General features: G+C 41.8%; 1 protein-coding gene across 2 annotated transcripts in view; it reads right to left on the reverse strand.

The window, feature by feature from the left end:
- Positions 1–875: 875 nt before the first annotated feature.
- The window catches only part of LOC135114227 (carbonic anhydrase-related protein 10-like), a 121,667-nt gene continuing 104,254 nt past the window's right edge, over positions 876–18,288 (reverse strand). Inside the window, exon 11 of one of the 2 annotated variants that reach the window (XM_064030016.1) lies at positions 876–3,351. In XM_064030016.1, the coding sequence (XP_063886086.1) occupies positions 3,294–3,351 (58 nt within the window). In that variant the 3' untranslated portion in view covers positions 876–3,293. The remainder of the gene's footprint in view (positions 3,352–18,288) is intronic. The other variant, XM_064030017.1, reaches the window with a different exon arrangement.

The raw sequence follows: 18,288 nt of genomic DNA on the forward strand, positions 1-18,288 counted from the left end.
ATCTTGTTTTTTTTTTTTCCTTCTCTTTTCATTTTTTTTCTTCCTTCCGTCATTGATTCCTTTCAGAGTGTTGCTTTCCTCAGTCGCTAAATATTTACACAGACCTACGAAGGCGAGACAGACAGACAGGCAGACAGACAGACGGAACTGACAGGCAGATGTTGACAGGCAGACAGGCAGGATTGCAGCACACACACACACACACACACACACACACACACACACACACACACACACACACACACACACACACACACACACACACACACACACACACACACACACAGTACGTAAGAACAACAGGAGTGTGGTTTCTAGTGGTGCTGGTGTTTGCTGCTGAACCTAAACAAACATGAAGAACACACAAACACACAAAACACACAAACAAACAACCCCCTTCTTTCCCCACCCCCCCATGAGAGAGAAAAACAAAACACACACAAAAACACACGCACTGATACATTCACACACTTAAATCATGAGCTCTCTACAAATAGATAACTGGAACAAAAAAAAAAAAAGTAGAGAGAAAAAAAAAAAAAACAAGACGCCAGCAAACAAAAATGCATCTGGAGACAATGCATCTATTATTGTGTCTATTGTGTGATATTTAACAGCCTTTTGCACGGATACTTGTGATTCTCGGTGGATGAATTGTAAGGGGGAGACGAGTGGTAGGTAAAGAGGAGGGAGGATGGGAGCAAGATGCATTGGAATAGAAGGGAAGACTGAAGGAGTTTCAAGTGGCCAGGCTCAAAATAGAAGATGGAGACGGATTTTTGTGCTGGTATGGAACTTTGGTATTGTGCTTGAGAGAGGGGCGAGGACGGAGGGAGTGAGAGATGGGAGATTATAAATAGAATAGAAGAAAGAGAGTGTGTTGGTTGGTGAGGGGGATGAATGAATTAAAAAAGGGAAAAGGAGAGGATGATAGGAGAGTGTTTGTGGATTATTTCAAAAGGAAAAAAAAAAGGAGGGAATGAGAGGTAGAAGACAATGGAATGCAGAGAGAATGAATAAAGTTTGTCGTGTGTTTTTAAGAAGAAAAGGAGGGTATCACGATTAGGAGATAAAATGAAAGAAGCAGCGAAGTTTGAGATGTTTTTGAAAAGGAAAAGGAGGGAATGAGAAATAGGAGGAAATTGAATGAAATGAGTAGAAGAAGGGATAACGTGGATGGGTGTGGCTCGGGGGAAAAAAAAGGGAGGGAATGAGAAACAAGAGGATAGAAAAAAAAAATTAACTTGAGGAAAGGACTGTTGTGTAAAAGAAAAAAAGGACTTAGTAGAATTTGATACGTTACCTAAGGCTGCTGTTACTGATAAAGGTGCGGCTAGTGTAACTCTCTCTCTCTCTCTCTCTCTCTCTCTCTCTCTCTCTCTCTCTCTCTCTCTCTCTCTCTCTCTCTCTCTCTCTCTCAGGACACAGATTACAAAATATTATTACATTAGTGGACGAATTGTCGCGCTTTGTGTTGTTTGGCGGGGCGTCAAGTCTAGATACGCGAGGAGACCTGATGCGGACAGACAGACAGACATCCAAGAACAGACAGATAGACAGACAGGCAGGGACTGGTGTCAGGGACGTTCATAGAGAGTAAAGTGATGAATATACGTACTCATCGTTGGTTTTCATGAGTCTTCTCTGGAGTGTGATGAGTTAGGCAAAGGTTTAGTAATGAATTGAAAGTTCTCTTTAGTTGTGATTGAAATCTGGAGTGTTGTGTTTCTGTTTTTGTTTATTCTTGGTCTTCTGTCTTCCTTTTTTTTGTTCTTGCTTTCTTTTTTTTCCTTCTCCTTGTCTTCATTCACGTTTTCCTCCTCTTACTCCACCTCTTCTTTTTTTTTTTTCTTAGATTCTCATTTTTTTCCATCTTTTCCTTTTTTTCCTCTACATTTCTTCTCATAAGATTAACTTTCTTCCCACGTGTCTTCTTACATTTTGTCCTCCGCTATGGTCTCCACGCTGCCCCGCTAATACAAACACAACGCACTTCGCTATACTCTACGTAAGACGCTATGGTGAGGGCGCCGCGGGACCAGCCCTGCGACGCCGTTCACACACACACACACACACACACACACACACACACACACACAGGTGCAGCTTTTCGCAACACAAAAAATTCAGCGGAACACAAATTAAGTTACACATCAAGTGGTTTACGAACAGCCAGCCAGACAGTCAGTCAGTCATTCAATCGCCACCCGAGTCTGTCACCACGCACTCTCTTCACATACAAAACACATTCGCTGCATGTTCCTCGTCCCCGTCACAGATTCGCACGTAAACACTATACATTCTATCGGCAGTTTTATAAAAGTCATATATATATATCTCTCTCTCTCTTTGTCTTTATCTTTTATACCTAATTACAACTTATGTACACTGGCTTTCTTATTATTTTTTTTTTTTAAGGAAGTTCTTTTTTTTGTCAGTTTCCTGTTTGTAATTTATCATATCACTGAAGATCGTGTTTAGCTTTTTGTTGTATATTTCACTCGTCGATGGCGCTGCACTAGACAATCTCTCCACTGACGTCACAGCTGGTTACGTCAGTACTCATGACGTCAATAGTACAGCAGTGAGTGTGTGATGACTGTTGACCTTTTGTCGTCACGTGTAGGCCGCTCGCTGCAAGACGTGGCGACAGGAGCGTCTTCAGTGGCGAGGCAGCGGCGACACAGTTGGATCTTGTTCTTTTCTTCTTACGTCCCGTTCCGCTGAAGCCTTGACTCCTGGGGGGCCGCTGGACACCTTGAGGGACGCCCCCAGGCAGCAGACACTTGCGAGGCGGAGAGAGAAGGAGTCGAATTGCGAAGAGAAAACCGATTCTTAAAGTGCAGCAAGAAAGCAGCGCGCGAGACGGTAAAATTCTAGTGGGTCTCGAGAGGCCTCTTGAGTTCACAGCACCAACGCACCATTACGTCACAACTCACAGCGCCGACACGCCACCGCCTCATGCCTCACGACACCAGCATGCCACCACCACCTCCACTTCTGAGTGCACGACATTCACGCCCCCTCACCTCACTTCACTTCACAAGCACGTTAACAAACACTTTTCTCGCCACATTCCCGTGTTTTTCCTGCTTCACCGCCTCTCGCTCGGCAATCTTGCTCCTCCAGACGTCCAGGTGCGGGGCACACTCACAAAGGATACGTGGACATTCTTCACGGGGCGCGGTGGGGGGCGTGGCACTTAACGGGCGACGAGAGATGGAGATGCTTGTGATGTGGTGCAGGTGGCGCTGGCTTAGGGTGCTGTAGCGGCGTCCTTTGGTGCTGAGTATTTAATGGTTCTCACTTCGGGTGCAGAGGAAGCGAGCTAACTCTGCGTCCAGGTGTTGGCTGGAAAGAATAGAGAGAAAAGGGTTGGTTAGTTCGACAGGTGGATGAGGGATAGAAGGAGTGGTGACAGGCGGGAGGAGAGAGGTGGATGAGTGGTTGGTCACTCAAGTGGACTCCTTCACCATGATTTTGAAAGCCCAAAGTCACTGAGTTCTTATCGTGTCTCTATTTTTAGAGATAAGAAGTCTGTTGGTGCTTCTTTTTTTCTTCTAAAGTCTCCCCACGTGTCTCAGTTCTGCACGTTTGTCTGCCTGGTCTCTCTCTCTCTTTTTTTTTTTTTTTCTATTCCTGTCTCGACTTACACTGTTTGTCCCTCCCTGTTTCACCCTCTGCCCACTTTTGTTGCTTCGTCTTGTCTATTTGTCAGTCTCTCTCCTTTCCTTGGGGGTCCATAACTCTCACTCCACACACACACACACACACACACACACACACACACACACACACACACACACACACACACACACGCTCTCACTCACCTTACAAACGCACACGCACCGTAAGACCCTCACACATGTACGTAGTTTATATACATCGCCCCAGTCCAGTTTTCAACATCGTGCGTTCTTCCTCTTCCCTCCTGGACCGAGGCTCATGCATATGGATACCTGATTATGCAGAGCGAACCTTTCTTCTACCTTATTTTTATTAGACGTACCTACATCTCTCTCTCTCTCTCTCTCTCTCTCTCTCTCTCTCTCTCTCTCTCTCTCTCTCTCTCTCTCTCTCTCTCTCTCTCTCTCTCTCTCTCCCTCTTGCTATCCTGCTCTCGTTCACGTACGATATCCTCTCATAAATCAGATTATTTCCAATTTTTTTCTTTCCTTTCTTTCCTTCGTTCACTTTTTTCTGTCTTTCTTTGCTTCGCTTTTTTTTTTTTATTTCCATTCTTCTTTTCTCTTCTTTCCCCGAGGGTGCGAAAGGGAGAGGGACGATTACGTAGATGGGAATGGAAGGGAACCCTGCAATCACTGGTCGCGTGGAAGGGGAGTGGCCGGGACAGGAAATGCCATCTTGCAACTGAAGGGAAAAGGTCTTGATCTCTCTCATGGCTTGCAAGGAATGATTGAAAGGGAGCTGTGATTTACATTCCTTCTCTCTCTCTCTCTCTCTCTCTCTCTCTCTCTCTCTCTCTCTCTCTCTCTCTCTCTCTCTCTCTCTCTCTCTCTCATTATCATACTTTTGGAAGGGGAGAGGAGGAGAAGGAAGGATAGGAGGAAGAAAAGGAGGAGGATTACAAAGGTTTATGAAGGAAAACCAAACAGCAGCAGATCTCTTGCCCCTTGTAAACCTGTTTGGGGAACTATTTATAACTAGCTACAGGATAAAGAGGCAGAAGGAGGAAGAGGAGGAGGAGGAGGAGAGAAGAGAAGGAGAAAAAGTGACACTAGTGTAGCTCTCTCTCTCTCTCTCTCTCTCTCTCTCTCTCTCTCTCTCTCTCTCTCTGCTTACGTCACAGTTTCGGTGCATAGAGGCAAAAGTAAAATAAAACTCTGGATTATCTATTTCATTGTAAATTGACTGAATCAGTAACTTAATTAATTTCCTTTTAGATTTATTTTTAAACTTAATTTTTGTTTCGTTTGTTTATTTATTTTTTATTCGCTTGTAGTGGCAATAATACGATGGCCTCAAGGTATGTTTCTATTGTTGCTATTGTTGTTCACCTTGAATGAACCCAATGAATGAACAGAAAATCTAAAAAGAAAAAAATGTTCAAATGAAGTAACGAAACCGAACGAACCCCCAAGCGTACCTCGTGAACCGGCAAACAAACCAGGGATCAAAGTTGTAGATGAAAGATGAAATTAACCATAATGAACTAGTATAGGGAGTAAGCAAATCAACAAGAACCAACCGTACCAGCAGCAAACAAACCGCGTCATTTAGAAAGCTAAACTTGATGAACTGTGACATGAAACTGAACTTTCTTGTGAATCCAGTGAATCGGGTAAATAAAATAAAAGAAAAATAGAAAAATAAAAAAGAACCATGAATGTAACCTAGTGAACCAAACTTAATAGAAACGAACTGAAGCATCAAATTGAATTGAACTGCCTTGTGAGTGAATTTAGCGAACCAGCAAGCGAAACAGATCCGTGAAGAAGTGAACCAGTCTCATTCGCGCCTAGGGAAGGCATTGTTTTAAAGTTTCAGCTTACACGCCAAGCCTACACGAAAAAAAAAAAAAAAAAAATCTTGCTCTCCACTCGTGCGTTTTAAATTCATATGTTTTCTTTCCCTTGTTTACTTACAAAAGATTCCGGAAACACGTGACACTAGGAAGGAATATAAAGAAACACAAAGGACGAACAAGGAACATTACATCTATTATCGCTTACTAGGCTGTTTGTCTGAGGAAAGAAATGTAGGATAGCGAAGTAGAAGGGTTCCCTGTCACCAACACCACCATCACCACCACCGCTGCCACTCTGACCTAGCGAAGTGAACTTGTGTGTGTCTGTGTGTGTGTGTGTGTGTGTGTGTGTGGAGGTAAGAAATAAATCAGTGGGACAGGTGTTGCCAGAAAAGTAGTGGGAGGAGGAGGAGGAGGAGGAGGAGGAGGAGGAGGACAGATATAAGGAGTAAAAGGAGAAAGTATAAAGTAAAAGGAGATGAACAAAGAGGAGGAGAAAGAAGAGGAAGATGACAAGGAGAACGACGAATAGGAGAAGAAAAGAGAAGATGAGGAAAAAGAACGAGCAGGAAGAGAAAGGAAGAAGAATGAATATAAGAAATAGAAGGAGGAGGACTAGAAGAAGGAAGAGGACTCGGAGAGGTGGCGGAGAAGAAAAGAAGAGGACTAAGGAGGAGGAGCTGAATGTCAAGGTGGCCAAAAGGGTATTACAATAGGGCTTGAAGTGCTGAAAAGAATAGTGGATGAGACTCTGTTGGGAGTGGTGGCAGCTTGATGTGAAAAGGTGGCGCGACTCCGGACCCTGACAAGCGTGGCAAAAAAAAAAAAATTAATAAAAGGGTCTTCGAGGAATGAAAAAAAGAAAAAAAAAAAATCACAGGAATGAGAAGCACGAACGCTGCTGGTTTGCTGCCTGCTGGTTATTAGGTGACGAATGTAAGAGTTGGTTTAGTTGAGGAATGAATAGGTGTTTGGAAAGACTGATGGATAGATGGGTGTGGAATAAGAAATAAAGGTAAATAAATACAGGAAGAGGAGCTGTTTATGAGATAATAGAGAAAAGATAATTAATGTGAACAGTTTTTGAGTGAATTCAGTTGAGGAAATGGATTGCTGCTTGGTAAAATTGATGGATGGATGGGTGTGAAATAAGAAATAAAAGGCAAAAAAATATAAGAAGAGGAACTGTATGAGGTAATAGAAAATAATTTAAATTAACCCTTTGACTGCTATTTTACTGAATTGCTAGTCACTTTGAAACATCTTTACTTATTCTACAGCCACCTCCAATCTTTAAACTGGTTAGAAACTCCAAAGACTATTCTTTTTAATCCCCTTCTTTCTTGTAGATGCTTATCAATATTCCATGCATTACTTCTGGTGGTGTTAATTGTCTTGTATCGCAGTGAAAGAGTTAATAGGAACAATTTCTGAGTGAATTTACTTGAAGAATTGATGGGTGTTTGAAAGGATGGATCGATGAATGGGTGGTTGGATGGGTGTATGTGAGAATAGGAAGTATAGGGAAAGCATACAAGAATAGAGGAACTGTTGAGAAATAATGAAGAATCTGTTTTATGTGGACAATTTTTAAGTTACTTTAGTTGATGAATGAATGGGTGATCACAAGGATTGATGGCTGGATAGGTCTGAAATAAGAAATTTAGGCAAAAAATAGGGAGGAAAGACCAATTGCTAAGGAAATAATAGAAAATATTTTATTGGATTGAACAATGATTGATGCGTAGAACTGTTAGACTGATAGGAAGAAATTAAAGGTGTCGGAGTAAAAAAAGAATAGGAAAGAGAAAAAGGTGAAGGAAAGCAGTCGCTCTAAAAATAAAAAAATACTATAATTAAGAAAAAAGTTGACTGAATTTGGGAAGCGAATGAACTGTTGAACTGATTAATGGATGAGCGGGAAATAGATTTAGGAACAACACACACACACACACACACACACACACACACAGAGAGACAGACAGAGAGACAGACAGACAGACAGACAGAGAGAGAGAGAGAGAGAGAGAGAGAGAGAGAGAGAGAGAGAGAGAGAGAGAGAGAGAGAGAGAGTAGCTATTGAGAATCCGGTGAGGTCAGAATAGGAAGTTGATTTATTGGAAGAATGAATAGACGAGTAGGTGAGTGTGCAAGAGACCCTGAGAAATATACCACGAATACAATAGGAATAAGAAAAAAAAATAGCCAGTACTTCAGAAAATAATAAAATGATAGAGGACAAATATAGAAACATGAAATAGGAAAGCAATAGAATCACTATAACATGAGAGGAAGGAAAGAATGAAAGAAGGTAGGAAGGAAAAGGATTATTTCTCTCTTAAGCTGTGACTGTGAAGCAACGAAGTGTGCAGTAGTGTATGCATGTGGGGAGAGAAGAACCGGAGGCACAGAAAGGCAGGAAGGAGTAGAACCTTAACTTGAAAGGCGGTGAAAGGTTTAGAATGCGTGGGGTTTGGTGGAGAGTTGAGATATTGTTTAGTGAAGAAGAGAGGCGAGAAGTAGTAGTAGTAGTAGTAGTAGTAGTAGTAGCAGTAACAACAGTAGTACTATAAAGGCGGCAAGGTATATAACGTAGAACAAGCAGGACTAGGAAGGCTGGGGAAGGCTTAGTAGATTGTATAGAGGCATTGGTGCAGAGAGGTGAGGTACTGTGTAATGAAGAAGGACGGCGTAGTAGCAGCAGTAGTAGCAGTAAAAGAAAATCAGCAAGGGGTAGAACTAGGATATGAGAGTCACGGGAAGGTTGAGAGTACGTGAAGGTGTAGAGAGGTGAGGTACTGTATAGTGAACAGGGAAAGCATAGTAGATGTAGTAGTGATAGTAGTAGCAGTTCTAGAAAAGAAGCAAGCAGTCGAACCAAGACTTGAGAAGCGAAGAATGGTTTAGAACTTTAGAATATGTGTGCAGAGGTTTGGTGCAGAGGTGAGGTACTGTATAGTGAACAGGGAGATGCGTAGTAGTTATAGTAGTAGTAGTAGTAGTAGTAGTAGTAGTAACAGCAGCAGTGGTAGTAGAGGATAAGAGAGTCGTAGGAACTAAACTGGACGAGAAGGTGATAAGGGGACTCGTATAACACCAGAGGGGGGAAATATACATATAAAGGAGAGGAAAAGGACCCATCATAGAAAACGGAGGAGTTGAAGAAAAAAAGAGGGAAGGGGAGACTCTAGAATGTTGCCTCCGCCTGTCACCTTAGTAGCGGAATGACGTGTAAGGGGAAGGAATGCGTGGATGACCTCACTGGACACTCAGACACACGCAGGAAGTCAGAAGGAAATCATACACAACACATGAGGTTGACGTACGTGAAAGTTGTACTAGGTGCTTGAACGAGGGTGTAAACAATGATATACGTACGTACTTGTAATTAACGTGCATACGAAATGTTTTCCTGTTATTGCCCTTTGTGTGTGTGTGTGTGTGTGTGTGTGTGTGTGTGTGTGTGTGTGTGTGTGTGTGTGAATTTATCGCAACGACATTGAAGGAGTGACAGTTACATAGTAAATTGTGGGTGTAGCGAGAGAGAGAGAGAGAGAGAGAGAGAGAGAGAGAGAGAGAGAGAGAGAGAGAGAGAGAGAGAGAGAACATGACCACCTGTGCAGGATCGACAGGTAAGGGGGAGGAGTGAGGGAGGAAAGGTTGAGTCAGACGAGGAGGAGGAGGAGGAGGAGGAGTAGGAGGAGGAGGAAGGAAGGAAGGAAGGAAGGAAGGTCGGACGACTCTCTTGACTGTAACCTTAAGCTATAACCCTAAAAATGTTGTAGTGCGGTTTGTCTGCATTGGATAAGTGTGGCGGCACCGAAGACCTTCCCCTCCTCTCCCTGTTGCCGCCTTGCTATAGGGAAGGTGGCTGGAAGGTCAGGGTGGCGATAAGACCATACTATCAAAATCTACGGTAAATATTTAAGAGATTATGTTATTTCCTGGGTGAAGTGATATTTTCTGCGCTCTGAATATATAGATCTTGCATACTTGTAGATCGAGGTTTTGCAGTGCGTGTGTTTTGCAGAGTTTTTGTTCAGTGCAGTGACGGTATGCGTGTTCTGTCACGGTTTTCCTTCATATTCAGTGTCAGAATTTAAGTTTCTTCAATTTGTCGTTCCCCAAAAAAAGAAAATTACTGTAACAATTTCTCAAGTGTTGGACATTTTAACATTTTTTTTTTTCAATGTTTTTTTTTTTTCTCTTTTCGTTGTGTTCTTGGTTCCAGTAGGCAGGTCTGCAATTCTAATTCTTGTAGGCTTTGATGGTCGGTCTCTTTTATATGTGAAGGCCTGAATGTTCACCTCCCTTCCCTGGAGTGCATGAGGCGTCAGTGCTCGAGAAAGTTGAAACACGTACCATACATGAAGGTAATAATATTTCCTCATGGGTGAAATGGAAATAGTAGTACGTATAGAGCCTAAAAATGCATAAAAATAATCGGTTTCAGAAAGATAAAAAAAACAACATTTATTCCTATATATTATAACTTCTTGGTAAATTTTCAACATGAATATTCCACAAAATATCATAAAAAAATAATAATAACTCCCACCTACGATAAACAAGATCAGGCTAGATTACGTTAACTTCAAGAAAAAAATACCAAAGGAGAGAATACGTAATTTTGAAGTGCATTTTCCACGCTGTTTTTTCCGCGGGTGAAGTTGACTCAGGATGGAATTACAAAGACGCCTGATATTACTCTGCCGTGTCTGGTTCTTGACGTGTGAGCTGGAGTCGTTGTTGCTTCAGGTAAGAGACAAGTTGGCGCCACGTAATGACTAACTCACGATATGTCCTTGCCTTGAGACCTGCTGGTGGTGAGAAGCGACGAGCGAGGAGCGGAGAGTGAAGAGGGGGGGAGTAGGAGAAGAGTGATAAGTAAGGAGGGAGGAGAGAAGGAGGAGGAGGTAGCAGTGAGGATGGGAGGCAGGAAGGAAGGATGGAGAAAAGAGGAGTAAAAAGTGATGTGGGAAGGAACAGTTAGGAGGGAGGAAGGGGAAAGGTAAGAGGGAGGTATGAGGATGGAGCAGTGAAGTGGGAGGGAGGGAGGAGTGAAAGGAGAAATGAAGGGTAAGAAGGAAGGAGAAGAGAAATAGGAGAGAAACGTGAGGAGGGAGGAGCAGGTGAGGTAGGACGAATGAAGGAGGAGAAAAGAAATAGGAAGGAAAAGCGAGGAGGGAGGAGGAATGAAGGAGGAAAGAGGGAAGGAACAAAATAAGAAAATATTGTCAGTTTGTCTCCTCCGTTTCTTCCATATTTCCTTCCTTTCCTTCTTACTGAGGAGGAAGGAAAGAAGGAAGGAAGGAGAGAATATAAGGAACTTGAAAAGAAAATATTCTTTCAGTTTGTCTCCTCTTCTTATTTCCTTCCTACATTCCTTACTTCCTTTTCGTCTCCGTTTCCTCCTTCACTCAAAGTCTGCTTTTTTTTTTCTTTTTCTGGCTTGGTGCGTAACGAGGCGTGTCAGAATGAGCGGCAGGTGTGCGTGGCAGGTTTGTGTGTGACAGGTGTGTGTTACCTAGGTCAAGACGAAGAGGAAAACATTGATTTCTCTCTCTCTCTCTCTCTCTCTCTCTCTCTCTCTCTGTGTGTGTGTTTGTGGTGATTAGCTTTTATCTCTTCCTTTTTTTTGTTTTCTTCTTTGTCTTGGATTTTCTTCTTTTTGTTCTCGTTGTTCTTGTTCTTTTTGTTCTTGTTGTTCTTCTTGTCTTCGTTATAAAACTATGCATATTTCTTTTCTTTTACAATTCTTGGTTTTCTTCCATTAAAATCTGGATATGATGTTAAAAAATTTCAGCTACCGCTTCCCCTCTCTCTCTCTCTCTCTCTCTCTCTCTCTCTCTCTCTCTCTCTCTCTCTCTCTCTCTCTCTCTCTCTCGCTCTCTCTCTCTCTCATTATAATTATCGATGCCTATCATTATTTTTTGGGCTCGGTTTCGGTTCAATTTTCATAATGGTTTTGTCATTGGGTGGTGATGGTGGTGGTGGCTGTGGTTCTAATGCTGGTAGAGACTATAACGGTGACAAAGGAGGACTTTTGCGTTGGTAATGGTGAGTACTGGTTGAGGGAAGAGGCTCTGAACACGAGTTATGGTACTGATGGAGCGTGGTTGTGATTGTGGTGGTTGTGGGAAAAGATTGCAGCGGTAGTGTGAGGTAGTGTGTGTAGTGTTGGTGGTGGAGGCACTGGTATTGGTGGTTAAATATATGATAGGGTTGTTAACAGAGATTATTGTTGTTAAGAGAGGTTGGGAACAGGGAGAAGAACCGAAAGAGGAGAAAGAAAATTGGAGGAATCAGAAAGAGAAGAAGGAAGATAAGAAACAAAGAAGAAGAACAGAAAGAAGAGGAAGAATAAAACTTAAGACAAATCAGAAAGAAAAGGAGGAGAATAAGAAACAGAAGGAGCAGGAAGATGGAGGAAGTACGATAGAGGTTATGTTCTCATTCAGGTAACTTTGGCGGAGGTCTTGTTTGCTCCTGGCGGCGGTGATTAAGGGGCTGGTGGGTGTCTGTGTCCGTGGGTCGTGTCGCGTTCTTAGGCCCCTCGTCCTCGTCCTCATCCAGCGACCGTCAACTTCTTGGGGGAAAGTTGAGTAATTCTCCGTTGATTACTAGTTGTGTTGGGGAGTTTCCTTTAGACCTCCCAATACCAAAAGGTTATTTACAACTATTTGCAGGGTCTTCCTTCTTTCTTCCTTTCCAGATGGCAGTTGGCCAGTTGGGATACTTTTTTTTATTTTTATTTTATTTTGTTTTTGTTTTTTTCCAGACGTGTCTTTGATCAGTTTCTTGAGTCACTGACGGGCCCTCCCAGGTACAGCCTGGCAGTCCCAGTGGACCAGTGTGGTCCTGGTGATCCTTTGCTCTTCTACCTGCAATTTCCCTTCGGCGTTCTGGGGTATATGGTTTCTTTAGTCTGGAGGTGGCGCTGCAGGTGCCTCAAGGCGTGTCCAGGTGGCCCCACGCAGAGAAGCTCCTCCCACCTCGATATCAAAGGGCCTTTTGAAGTCTTGGAAAGGTTTCACTGGAGGGGCTGTGATCGAGGAGGATTTTTTATAATGAAGGTATTTTTGCTCCCCACTGCGAGGAGTAGAATGGTGAGAGGCGTGAGAATATTATTTTGTTTTTCACTGGCTCTAATGACGCCCGCCGCGGAGTCACTGCCAGGACGGTGATTGCGAGACTTGGGGGGTTCAGGGTTGTAGATATTTTCCTTCAGACCGATGCTCGTTATCAAGAGAGGGAGAGAGAGAGATGGATAGGAGGGAGAGAGATGGGTAGGAGGGGAGGTGGCGCTGGAAAGGAAGGATGGAAGGGAGAGAAGTAATGCTGTAAAGGAAAGGAGGGAAGGAGGGGGAGGATCTTGTTAAATCAGTTGGACCATTTAAATTGTTCGGGTTTTTGAGGAACTAACAGGTGTAGCTGTGGAATGAATACGAAGGTGTAGACAATACATTTGGCAGGTTTGAGAAAATGAGGGCGAGACACAGGAGGCATCGGAGGTAGAGAGAGAGAGAGAGAGAGAGAGAGAGAGAGAGAGAGAGAGAGAGAGAGAGAGAGAGAGAGAGAGAGAGAGAGAGAGAGAGAGAGAGAGAGGTAAACAATAGAACAGAGAGAGACACAGTTAAGAGGCTTAACAAGTAGAAATGATAGTAGACGATAAACACAGACACACAGGAGGCTTCGCAAGTAGAGGGACAATGGTAGACAGTGAGACGGAGAGACACAGGATTCTTAGGAAATAGAGACAGTGGTGAACTGTAGGAAGGAGGGACACAGGAGCCTTAGGAAAAAGAGAAAGAGATGCAGACCCTTCACTTACGACAGATACACACGAATACTGCTGCATCTAATTGAAGAGCACAGTAGGAAGCAGGAATCAAACAAGCGAGGTTTTAATTTGTAGGGTTTGCTAATGTGATTCCCTGTCTTCCCCTTTCGTGGCGTAATGGATTGGTGTGATGTGGAATGAAGCTCCTTGGTGTTGAATTACAATGAGTTGGTGATGAGATTCCTGATTAGACTGATGGTGGATTGATTAAATTGGATTGATGATCGATTAGTAGTGAAATGAGGGATTAAAATCAGTGATTCACGGTTAGATGAATGATGGATATATTACTAGATTAGACAATTGACACTTTAAACTGATATTGGATTGATTAAAAAGGATTGCTCATAGATTAGTAATGAATTGGATCAAAATTGGTGGTTGACGATTACATTAACGACGGATTGATAGTTAGGACTAGGTTAAGAATTCACGAAGAAGGAACATAATCTAAGGCATCACCGAATCGCAAGGGCTTGTGTCTAAAACGTGAAAGCGCATGGGGAGTGAGTGCGTGGAAAATTAAATTAACTGACTGACTTAATCGCGTCCCCGCAGTGAGATGATGTAGTGTGGGAGGAACATGAAGTAGAGCAGGCGTAAGAGGACATTTGAAAGTAGACCAGGTGAAAGTGAAGACATTGGACAGTTATTATAAGTGTGTTTACTTTACCTGAGTGTCTGTCTGTATGTTCTTTCGCAGGGCTTCAGGAATTGCGAGATGAGATGGGAAGGGAATAAAATAAAGTAAGGAGTGAACAAACTTCTTTCTTACTCGCGTGGGATTCGTAAGAGAAATATCAAGTAAGGCAGTGGATGAAAGGGTGATAATTTGTAGAGCTTCATAAATGGCGAGGTGAAGAGAGAATAAAGTAAAGGAAGTAAGGTAAAGCTGGAGTAAACAAACTTCTCAAAATCGAGCGAGGTTTGTATAAGAAAAAAAAAAAAAAGAAAAGTAAGCCTGTGAAGAATATAAGAAAATGGTGATAAAAGGGTCAAGGTGTTGGGAATTCGTTGAAGTTATAAGACTTTTTGAATAAACTTCCCTCCTTACTTAAGAAATAATACGATTTTCTTGCAGAACTTACATAACTCTCTAATTTGCTGTTTTATGTGGGTGTTCGTTTTTCTTGTGTTTTTTTTTTTTTTCTTAAGGAGGAACTGACTTGTTGGGGATGATTTTAAAAGTTCTCAGGCGCGTGGTACGTAATGGAGAATTTTCAAGGTTTCAGTTGCTTGGTTGTTCCTTATCTTTCATTGTTAGTTCCATGAAAACTTTCTCTTCTTCACTCTTTATAATCTCGTTGGTTTGATAATTTCTCCTTTTTTCAAAGCTCAATTGTACAAAACCTCTTTTTTCTTTGCTTGGTGGTTTCTCGTTTCTCATTAGTAGTTGCATGAAAAATTTCTTCGCATCGGTCTTTATTATCCTGTTGGTTTGTTGTTAATTTCTCTTTTCCAAAACACAATTGTACAAAACCTCTTTAGTTCTTTGTTAGTTTCTCATTTCCTTGCATCACTTTATGATCTCGTTGGTTTGTTGTTAATTAATCTTTTCCAGAATAAAATTACACATTTTTCCATCCTTTTTTCAGTTGCTTATTGCTTTTTCATTTCCCATAGTTAGTTGCATGAAAGCTTTATCTGTATCATTCTTTATAATCTAGTTGGCTTGTTAATTACCCTCTATAAAACACAAATACATAAAACCACTATATAGCTGTTTGGTGGCTCTTCATTTCACATTATTAGCTGCATGAAAACCTTCCCTGTAACACACTTTATAATCAGGTTTGGTTTGCTGTCAGTTACCCTTTTTCAAAACACATTAATAGTCGTACAAAACCTTAACATACGTAGTAGTATTTGCATGTAATGGACGACCAGCAAATCATAATCAAATCACCTTGTCGTAATTAGCACGTCGATCAGAGTTAAGTGAGCGTAACGACATTAATTAGTTCTTCCTGTTTACCTGTGGATGAATGATGTCCGCCTCACCTTTGACTTTCCCACTCCACGTTTTGACACCACCAGTGTATAACCCTTACGGACTCTCATCCACTTCTTCCACTTGCTTTGCCTTCTCTTAACATCCACTTCTTTAATATCCACTGCCTGTTCTTTTCTTAACATCCACTAGTAACATCTCCACCGGTTCTTCATCCAGCAGTTCGTTTATGTTCATCCTCCACATGCATCAACTCAGAGAGAGAGAGAGAGAGAGAGAGAGAGAGAGAGAGAGAGAGAGAGAGAGAGAGGAGAGAGAGAGAGAGAGAGAGAGAGAGGGACTGAGTTGTATAATATTTTATGCAAGAGGGCATCTGGCCAAGGGCAATAAATGACAGGGGAAAAAAAAAGACATTAAAGATGCCAGTCCCAAAGAAGAATAGTTAAAAGGAATATTCAGAATTACGAGTAAAAAGTGCAGTAGAAAGTTCTAGAGTCATAGCATAGATTTCTTAACCCTTCAGCTGCTATTTGGTACACCTTTCCCTAATTAACGATCACTCTGAGAGATCTTTACTTGTTCTACAGCCACGTTGACTCTTTAAAACTGTTTAAAACTACAATATATATATATATATTTTTTTTTTTCGCTAACTTTCTTGTATATGCTTATAAAGACTTCACGCATTGCTTCTGGTGCTGGTTATTGTTTCGTGTCGCAGTGAAAAGATTGAGGAGTGTGGCATAGGACATAAAAGTAAGAAGAAAAGCTTGTTCCATATGCTATTCACCCCCAACAAAAAAAGGCTATTATGGGGAAAAAAGACGCTTTGTTTAGTTCCGAACGTGTCTTGATCGCTCGATAACCCGCTGTTCCGTAACGTATCTCACTCGTATCTTTTCCCTTCAGAAAATAATGAAATCAAATTGAAAGGAAAAAAAATCGTAGTGGTCTATCGTACACGTGATATTTTTCTCTTTTTTTTCCCTCTCGCTCACTCTAGCTCGCTCGCTTGCTCGCTCTCTCTTTCTCTTCACTCATTTTTATTCAAGTTAAAAGCGCCTGGCATGAATAACAATTGGTTTCATCGTACACATGTTTCCATCACGAGCAGAACGCTGAGTTAACAATAGAACACCACACACTACTTTTTTATAATTTACCTGAACTCGCGGAGGGGAAAAATAGTCCACCTGTGTATTAATTAACGGAATGAGCGCCGCCGTGTGTTCCCTTCGTCAGGGCGGCGTAGGAAGAGGGTGAGTGAATGTGGGAGTGAGGGAATGAGTGAGGACGTGAGGGAGGGAGACAGGGAGGCAGGGAAGTAGGGAGGGAAGGAAGGACCCGCGTGCACACCAAGCAAAGGCTCCGTCAGCAGAAACATTTCACAACAACCAGCGAACTAAAACACTGACAATTACAACAGTTTCGTCCAGGGAGGCAAGAAAGTTCCCAACAAACACACGCCACCGCAGACACACACACACACCAACACGGCGGGGAAACACAAATTTTCGGGGGGTAAACTAAGTCATCAACTACACCTCGGTTGCTTGCGTCATAAAAAAAAAAGGTGGAGCGGGAGGTTAAAATGAAGGTAGTTTGAACCAAAATGCGAGAAAAAATAGACGGTACCGTATTCCGAAACACTTCTGTATCTTGTCTGTACTCAATTTTTACAGGCTCTGATGGAAGCAGTTTTGGTTTTTAAGTGTTTTTTTTGTAATTCCAATGAGAACCCGAGTGATCATCTCTGTGGCCTTTGAAAAATAGCCCTTTTGAGTGAACAAAGCGTTTAAGAATACGGACCATTGAGCGGCGGTAGTAATAGATGCAACACGCCCGCCTGTAATGTAAAAGTGAATTGGGTCACACACAGTACAAAGCAAGCTATACACACACCACACCTATGCGACAGCCACCGTTGCAGCACAATGTACACCAAAGCACATAGAAGGGTAATGGGAAACGCACACGGTAATACATAGAATGGTACTGGAAAGGGATAATACAAAAAGAGATAAAATGTTGTAGAAAGGTCGAGTATAAACGGTACCAAAAATAAAATGAAAAATAAAAGAGAAGGTTAAGCACCACACATTATCTGCATCACAAGAATGTTAAATGAAGCAGAGAAAGATGCTTTTAGAGTGATATTGTATTTGGAAAAAAGAAATACGTAAATAGATAAATATGAGATAGTAATGAAAATAATAGTAAAAATAGTAATAATAGTAATAATAATAATAATAATAATAATAATATAGTATAGAAATCATAGGTTATTTTTACAATTTTTCCATATGCAACACAGAGGAAAGAGATAATATATTTTCCTTAGTTCTCTTTTATATTAACTAAGGATGAAGGGAAGGAGGATAAGGGGGTAAGAGGAGTCAAGGGCGCCGCTCCTTCTCCTCTTATAGGTTTTGTGGGGCAAAGGGTACAAAGGGGTGAAGTACTAGTCCCTTTTTACGTGATTTTATTCATATTCGCTTGTGGAGTTTATCATGATCATCGTCATCATCATCATCATTATCTTCATCATCATCACCATCATTGCCGTTATAATATATACAGGCGTGCGGTTTAGTATGTATAGTCATATTTACATACATACATACTGTACATACATTCATACGTACATATACATATTCACACTTCTATGAAAGGGGTTTACACATTTAACCGCTCGCACGCACATATGCAGTGTACATATATTTACACACACACACACACACACACACACACACACACACACACACAACAAACATTTAATTAATTTAAGTCTATACGCACATACAGTTAGCTCGTGTGCACGCCCCTTGTCAACCGCGAGGTGCACATGTATACGTATGTACCTGTCGGTATTTACACATACACAAACACACACACACACACACACACACACACACACACACACACACACACACACACCTTCATATTTCTGTGCGTGAGAGAGAAGGAGAGAGAAAAACTTACATCTCTCATCCTCCTCCCTCTTCC

This window comes from Scylla paramamosain, chromosome 27, assembly GCF_035594125.1.
Source record: "Scylla paramamosain isolate STU-SP2022 chromosome 27, ASM3559412v1, whole genome shotgun sequence".
NCBI lineage: Eukaryota > Metazoa > Arthropoda > Malacostraca > Decapoda > Portunidae > Scylla > Scylla paramamosain.